Raw genomic sequence first — 9,226 nt, 5'->3', positions numbered from 1 at the left:
CCGAGTCGACTTAGCTGCGACTCGAGCCTAGTTTCTAGTCGAAAAACGACTTTAACTCGAGTAGACTAAATGAGCCGCATTGGTCGGCTCGCTTAGTGGCTCGTGTATTTGACTCGTTGGGTCTGCTCAATTTTTTTGTTTTTTTATAAAATCTGGTAAATTGCTAAATTTTGGGAAACTGATTAATGTGAACAAAATTATAATAAGAATATGTTGTTTTTAAAGTTTTTCGAATTTTTTTGGCATGCTAAAATAAGTATTGCTAACATGTTTAAATAAAATTTTAGTGAAGATGTATCCTAGATAAGTGACAATTGTCATAATCATTGTTTTTAAAGTTTTTCGGATTTTTTAGACGTAAATGGGCTAAAATAAGCATTGTTAACATGTTTAAATAAAATTTTAGTGAAGATATACTCTAGATAAGTGACAATTGTCATAATCGTTGTTTTTAAAGTTTTTCGAATTTTTTTGACGTAAATGGGCTAAAATAAGCATTGCTAACATGTTTAAATAAAAATTTAGTGAAGATGTACAGTAGAAAAGTGACTATTGTCATAATCGTTGTTTTTAAAGTTTTCAAATTTTTTTGAAGTAAATGGGCTAAAATAAGCATTGCTAACATGTTTAAATAAAATTTTAGTGAAGATGTATCCTAGATAAGTGACAATTGTCATAATCATTGTTTTTAACGTTTTTCGGATTTTTTAGACAGGCTAAAATAAGCATTGCTAACATGTTTAAATAAAATTTTAGTGAAGATGTACCCTTGATAAGTGACAATTGTCATAATCGTTGTTTTTTAAGTTTTTCGATTTTTTTTGACGTATATAGGCTAAAAGAGCATTGCTAACATGTTTAAATAAAATTTTAGTGAAGATGTACCCTAGATACAGGGTTTCCCTCAAAATAAGTAAATCATAATATTTTTTTAATTTGGCAATTTTTCTTTAACTTTTATTTATTTTCTAAATATTTGCGATTTCTTTACGATTTTTTTCTTACTGTATCTTTTCTCAATTTATTTCTAACCTTTTGCGATTTTCTTTACTTTTATTTTTCTTACTATATCTTCTCTCAATTTATTTTTCTTCAATTCATAAATTTAGGTCCATTTTTTTAACAATTTATGTTTTTTTTCATCATACATACAGATATAATATTCTTTTTATGATTTATACAATTTCTTGTTGGGACTGTGATGATTGTACAACTGAATATAAATAACTCGAATTAAAATTCATAAAAATATACTTAAAAAAATTTAATTTTATTTAGTCTGTCTTCCCTATTGTTTTAAATAATAAAAATTTTCTAATGCGTTTTAAAAATAAGAATTTAAAAATGATTATTTTTTATTAATTTAAATATCGTTTGGTATTACAGTTAAAGTAAACCAAACAATTCATATATAATTTAGCAATTGTATTTATATTGTCTGCCAAAAGCTTTAAATTTAATTTTAAAAAATAATTATCAAAAATGAGAAGAAAAAATAGATAAATGCTATTAAACCGCCCTTTCGTGGTATAGAGGTTTTACTCTAATTTTTTGCTTGTTAATAAAATAAGAAATAATTAAACAAATAAAGATTAAAAATGACCAGATTGAAAAGGTTAAAAATGTATGCAAAAGATTAAAATGTATAAATCATAAAAAGAATATTATATCTGTATGTATGATGAATAAAAACGTAAATTATTTAAAAAATGGACCTAAATTTATAAATTGAAGGAAAATAAATTGAGAGAAGATATAGTAAGAAAAATAAAAGTAAAGAAATTCGTAAAAGGTTAGAAATAAATTGAGAAAAGATACAGTAAGAAAAAAAACGTAAAGAATTGCAAAAATTTAGAAATAAATTAAAAAGGAATAACTAAATGAAGAAAAGTTAAAGAAAAATTGACAAAAAATTAAAAAAATATTATGATTTACTTATTTTGAAAGGGAAACCCTTATCTAGAGTACATCTTCACTAAAATTTTATTTAAACATGTTAGCAATGCTTCTTTTAGCCCATTTACGTCAAAAAAATTCGAAAAACTTTAAAAACAACGATTATGACATTGTCACTTTTCTACTGTACATCTTCACTAAATTTTTATTTAAATATGTTAGCAATGCATATTTTAGCCCATTTACGTCAAAAAAATTCGAAAAACTTTAAAAACAACGATTATGACAATTGTCACTTATCTAGGGTACATCTTCACTAAAATTTTATTTAAACATGTTAGCAATGCTTATTTTAACTATTTACGTCAAAAAAAATCGAAAAACTTAAAAAACAACGATTATGACAATTGTCACTTTTCTACTGTACATCTTCATTAAATTTTTATTTAAACATGTTAGCAATGCTTATTTTAGCCTATTTACGTCAAAAAACTTTAAAAATAACGAGTATCACAATTGTCACTTATCTATGGTACATCTTCACTAAATTTTTTTTAAACATGTTATCAATACCTATTTTCACCCATTTACGTCAAAAATTTAAAAAACTACTATTATGACAATTGTCACTTATCTATGGTATATCTTCACTAAATTTTATTTAAACGTTATCAATACTTATTTTAACATATTTTCGTCAAAAAAATTCAGAAAACTTTAAAAATAACGATTATGACAATTGTCACTTATCTATGGTACATCTTCACTAAATTTTATTTAAACATGTTATCAATACCTATTTTCGCCTATTTACGTCAAAAAAATCAAAAAACTTAAAAAACTACGATTATGACAATTGTCACTTATTCTATGGTACATCTTCACTAAATTTTATTTAAAAATGTTATCAATACCTATTTTCGCCTATTTACGTCAAAAAAATCAAAAAACTTAAAAAACTACGATTATGACAATTGTCATGGTACATCTTCACTAAATTTAATTTGAACATGTTATCAATACTTATTTTAACATATTTTCGTCAAAAAAATTCAAAAAACTTTAAAAATAACGATTATGACAATTATCACATTAAAAAATATTATCCTTAAAAAGATCATATAAAATAACATCAAAAAAGTTTATAAATATTTTTAAAAAATTATTTAGGAAAAAAGAGCTCATTTAATAAAAAAGTAGATATATAAACAAAATTGATTTAAAAAAATTTTAAAAGATTTTACCTAAAAGATTGTTTATTTATCTAATAAAATTTACAATCAATAAAAGATGTATTTACAAAGAAGATAGTGAAAATCACTAATAAATTATATTAAAAAGAATATTGCATTTTTACAATAGCAGCATATTATTTTTTTTTTTTTTAAAACATCATAAGTAAATTTTATTAAAATAAATATTTTCATTTAAAATTATAACAATATAAATAAAAAAATATTAAATCATATCATGTTTATTTGTTGATAATAATAAAATATTTACATAAAATATAAATAAAATAAATTATTTTACTAAAATAAATAAATAATAATTAATGCTAGGCATCGATGCAGAATTTTTGACTAATTTATTTTAGCCAATTTTTAGGCTTAGCCGTAATCTGGACCCCTAGCTTTGTTGTTTTTCATATGCTTGAGGCATGTGATTATTCCTTGTTCGGGAGTGTTCGTCTAGATGTAGTATGTGGGGATTAAAGTTGAGAAGCTCCTGAAAATATTCTTTCCATCTATTCATTATTTCTTTTTCCTTTATTATCAATTTCCCATCTTTATTTTTGATTACTTTCAAAGCTCCGTTTATATCCCTAGAATTCTTTTCTCGCTGTTTGGCTAATCTGTATATTTTATTTTGCCCTTCTTTGGTATGTAGTTCTTCATACATGTCATCGTATGCCATAGCTTTGGCCCTAGCCACCGTATTTGTAGCTATTCTCTTGGATATTTTGTAATTTGTCTTGTCATCTGGGTTTTTTTATTTATACCATATTTTATATAGGGCTTTTTTCTCTTTTATAGTGTTTGTACATTTTCATTCTACTACCATAGTTCTTTGTATGATTTGTTGCCTCCCCTTGTCAAGCCTAATGTCTATTAATTTAGATTAAAGGTCTGTCCATATTTTTTCTCTGACTTGTGAGGAATCTCTGTCATTGATTTTAATCTACTCCATTTGATGCAATGTTCAAGTTTTATCTTGTTTTGAGAGGATTTATTTGTGATGTGTAAATCCATGACTAGTAGCTTGTGTTGAGAGGCAATATCTTCTCCTGCGATGACTTTGCAGTCTATTTTACATCTTTTAATCTTCTGCGAGAGATAAGCATGTAATCTATCTGGATTTTCCTTGTACCACTTTCATATGTTATTAGATGATTTCCTTTTTTCCTATAGTAGGTGTTGGTTAAGGCAAGGTCGAAGCTTACTCAAATTTCAGTACATGCTCTCCTTCATCATTTCTTTTTCCATATCCAAAGTCACCATGATGCCTTTTGTAGCTATCTCTTGCTTTTCCCACATGCGCATTTAAGTCACCACCTTATGACTAGATCATCCTTAGGGCTTTCTATTACAGCTTCATCAAGGATAGCTCTAAGGTCATCTTTCTCTTCTTCCTTGCAACCCGTTTGAGGAGCACCTACTGAAAGGATGTGTAGTATTGATTGACCAATGCAGAGTTTTATCTTCGTTAGTCTACCAGAGATCCTGTTGACTTCTAATACTGAGAAGGTTAGATCTTGACTGAGGATGATGCCGACATCGTTCCTATTGTTAACAATTCCATTATAGTAAAATTTATACCCATCTCCAATCATTAAAGTCTTCTGACCTTTCCATTTCGTCTCTTGTATGGATATATCAACTTTTTTCTTGTTCAACATTGATGCCAATTCTCTCGTCTTACCTTTAAATGTACCAATATTCGAACTTGCTAACCTTGTCTTCTTTGCTTTGACCTTTATTATACTTTTCGCAAAATGGAGGTCCACACCCTGCGCGTCGCTTGGAGGGAACGCCCTAGCTTTCATATTCATATTTTCATTTGTGTCCTTCATTTTTGCTTATTGGACAGGTATCCTTAGCACCAGGCTGTTCAAGCCTGTCGGTGACAAGAGTGTCATCTCTAAGCTCCGAAATTCATCTTACCATATGTCTTTACACGTCAGTCATCGAAGAAAAATCCAAAATTTTTACGTTCCTTACCAGGATCGAACCTGGAACCTTCTGTTTCCAAGCCTACATCATAACCCACTAGGCCACCCCGGCGATATAAAATATATTTTAAAAAAATATGGAAAATCAAATAGTTATAATGTTAATTATATTTTATTTGAGATTTAAATAATGGAACTAAACGTTTTCGTTGTTATTGAGATGTTTATAAAATTCCTGGCATGACATTTTTTAAATTTGTTTAACCATTAGCTCGGCCTCTGATGTTGTTAAAGCAATCCGATTTCTCTCCTTTTTCCAGGCAGTCTCAGGCTAAAAATGCGCTCGGATGAGGCATTAGAATGAGGTAAGGAAAAGACATACTAGCATATTTTTTCCAAGCATGGGGATTTATTGTTATTACGAAAAAATTCTACCCATTTCTTCTTTGCTAGACCATCTAACTTTCTGGTGAATCATAAAAAATAGAGAGAATTACAATCTCCTCAAACAAGACATCAATGTCTTTCGGTATTTTTAATATATTTATTAAATTACAAAAACTCAATTGATGGTTTCTGTTCCAAGGTCATAATATTTATACATTTGTAAATAAGAGTTATTAAAATCAAATTTTGATTGTAAATAATCAAAAATTGTCTTAATAAAAATATGTCCTTCATTTAAAAATGCATTAATTAGAGTATTATTTGAACATTTTAATATAATATTTTTAGCAATAGCGCCATAAAATTTATTATCAATTTTTAACTGTAGAGATGAACAGAGCTGTAGCATGATTTTGTGAATCTTTATTAATAAAGAATATTCTGATAGTAACTGTATGAAGTAGATTTCCTACATGTGAAACTAATCCCAAATATGCTTCTGCCATTTCATAAAATTTTTGGACAGCTTTTAAAATCTTTATTTTAGAAGTATTTTTTTAAGGGTTTGTAAAATTTTAAAATTATCGATGGCAGGTATTAATGATAACCACCTGATAGGTACATATCGCAGCAACTCACACCATTCAAAGTCAGACCACTCCACCAACTCTTTTAGTTGATGAACTAAATTCGTTAAAACATTTCATCACAATTATTTCGACATCTACAGATAGTACATTCATTGCCTTCTTGCAAGAATTATGTAGTATATGGCATATACAGCCAATTGGTATTAATTCATTATTGTACTGCCTCAATTCGGTAATTACACTTTGGTTTTTGCCAAAATTTACAGAGGCATTATCAGTGCAGAAAGCTGACATGCAAATCATTGATAACCTTGAATCAGCTATATTTACCATTATGTGGTTAGCTACATCGTTGGATTTTTCACTATCCGAGGAAAAAATTTTTAACAGTTTTATTGAAATGTTCTTATTCTTGTTGAAATAGTAAAGGATCAAGGGAAATGTTTAATATTTCCCTTATTAGGTGCATCTGTTAGAATTGCACAATTGACCTATAGGATTCAGGTACTAAAACACTTGTGATAGCCTTACTCATTTTTGTTCTACAAGTATGATTTGCACTTATATTGATATCGCTAAATATCATGGGAAAGATTCTACCCACATTGTGATGATATAGCTCTGTGAATGTTGAACTACATTTGTATACGATTTCCGCAACTGTAGTTGCATCTGTATTATTTATTATTTTTGGAGAATATTTTTGTATTGCAATCGATGTTGATATACTCCCCTGTACTGACTTATATGAATGAAATGATGCTGATTATTATTGGATAAAAATAAAACCGGATAGAAAAAAAATTTACAAACTGGACATGTTTTTCAAATAAATATTTAAAATTTATTTTAAAAATATAAAAATAATCAATTACTGTATCTCAAAATTATTATTTATATATTTAAAACGTTAAAATACTTTAAAATAATTGCGAGAAATTAAAAAATTGCGGTAGATTTTTGCGGGAAATTTCCAATTGCGGTAGTTTTGCGAGAGAGAGATGTCTGCATGTAAACTAAAAATTTGCGGGAGTCTCCCGCTGATGTGGGGAGACATGGCAACCCTGTACACCACCCATGCTTTATTGTAATCATTAGGAAATTTTGTAGCAAGGTTTTTACTATCGGATGCCCTTCCTGACATCAACCCCTTTAAGTGGTTTATACACTAGAGGAGACGGTGATCCTATTCTTTGCCTAGGTCACAAGGAACCTTTTAAACCTCTATTAGGCCCCAAAAGATGTTGCCACTCTCCCACCACGATGAGGCTGATGATAGGATTTTGAAAAATTTTAATACATTCCAAAAAATGCAACTGGTTGCAGGTGTACTTGTAACTTTATTTTAATTCAACAACATTATTATTTGTAATACAGTAAACAAATTTTGTAAGTTAAATACTTTCCCATTTAAAAAGGAAAAGTCCCTATCATAAAAGGAAAAGGTCCAATTAAAAAAGGAAAAGTGTCAATCAAAAAAGGAAAAGTCCCAAAGGTTTAGGAAAATGTCCGATCAAAAAGGAAACGTGTCAAACAAAGAATGAAAAGGTTCATTCAAAAAAGGATAAGTGTCAATCAAAAAAGGAAAATCGTTATTTTTATAAAAAAAAAATTCTTTTCAATTTTTCTTAAATTTTTATTTATTTTTATTATTCCTTCCTATTTTATTTCTAATTTTTTGCTATTTCTCTTCTTTATTTTTCTTACTATCTTTTCTCTATTTAATTTTCTTCTTAATATTCTTTTTATGATTTTTTCTCCTTATATTGTACTCTTTTACAAACATTTCTATCCTTTTCAATCTCTTTAAGTCATTTTTAATCTTTTCTCAATTTTTTTCTTCTCATTTTTGATAATTCTTTTTAGGAATCTTGCCCAAAAATATTGAATATGCATAAATATTAAAATTTTAAAAATAAGAATTTAAAAATGATTATATTTTATTAATTTACATATCGTTTAGTATTACAGTAAACTAATTTAATTTTAAAAAGGTACATTACATTATAACCAAACGATCAATTTATTGTAATTAAATAATTTGATATGTAAAAAATTGTCTGCCAAAAATTTATTGAAAATTAAATATAATTCTTAAAAAGAATTATCAAAATGAGAAGAAGAAAAATTGAGATAAGATCAAAAAAATAAAGATTAAAAATGACTTAAATTGAAAAGGTTAGAAATAGAAAAAATCATAAAAAGAATATTGTATGTATAAAGAAAAAAAAAGTAAAGAATCGTTAAAAAAAATAGAAAAATAAATTAAAGATAGTAAGAAAAATAAAGAAAAGAAATCTTAGAAAGTTAAAAATAAAATAAGAAAAATTGACAAGAAAAAATATTTTAAAAAATAATAATTTTTCTTTTTTGAACGGGAATTTTCCTTTTTTTTATTGACAATTTTCCTTTTCGGAATTTTCCTTTTTTGTTTGACACTTTTATTTTTTTGATCGGACTTTTTCCTAAACCTTTTGGACTTTTCCTTTCATGATTGACCCTTTTCCTTTTTTGATCGGACCTTTCCTTTTATGATTGAAACTTTTCCTTTTTTGATCGGAACTTTCCTTTTATGATTGAAATTTTTCCTTTTTTGATTGGGACTTTTCCTTGAATGGGAAATCCTATAAATTTATTTGCAGATATATTAAAAAATTTGAAATTTATTTCCCATAAATTCCTTTGTTTTTAACAAAACTCATCATGTGAGCATAAAAAATATAACATATTTAATTTGGAGTCCTTTTAATCCTACTTAATCAGTCATGATTAGGGATGTAATACAAGGGAAATTTGCTGGGAAAATTCGAAAATTCCCTTACAGTTTCCCCTATTTTTATAATGTGTTTTTGATTAAATAATTATTTTTTTGATTTTTGCTAAATATTTTTTCCGTATGCCGTACTATTATATCTACATTACATTAAGTTTTTAGAAGTTCTATTATGTTAGGTTATTATAAGTTTATCTAATAAATTCGGTATCGAGTCATTACAGAGAAAGCATTACAGAGAAAACAATTATAGAGAAACTTTTACAGAGAAAACAATTATAAAGAATGTCGATTATAGAGAATTATTTTATAGAGAATGTATTTTACAGAGAATCTTTTATAGAGAAAACAATTATAGAGAATGTCATTTATAGAGAATGTCGTATATAGAGAATGATTTTACAGAGA

General features: G+C 27.0%; 1 protein-coding gene across 1 annotated transcript; it reads right to left on the bottom strand.

Annotated features, from left to right (window-relative positions):
• Positions 1 to 4,444: 4,444 nt before the first annotated feature.
• Positions 4,445 to 4,969, bottom strand: LOC135928199 (uncharacterized). Its single transcript, XM_065464588.1, has one exon. The coding sequence runs from the start codon at positions 4,967 to 4,969 to the stop codon at positions 4,445 to 4,447; it is 525 nt and encodes a 174-aa protein (XP_065320660.1).
• Between the last annotated feature and the right edge of the window lie 4,257 nt (positions 4,970 to 9,226).

This window comes from Gordionus sp. m RMFG-2023, chromosome 1, assembly GCF_954871325.1.
Source record: "Gordionus sp. m RMFG-2023 chromosome 1, tfGorSpeb1-WG-v2, whole genome shotgun sequence".
Classification (NCBI taxonomy): Eukaryota; Metazoa; Nematomorpha; class Gordioida; order Chordodea; family Parachordodidae; genus Gordionus; species Gordionus sp. m RMFG-2023.
This window is presented reverse-complemented; position numbering and strand designations above follow the sequence as displayed.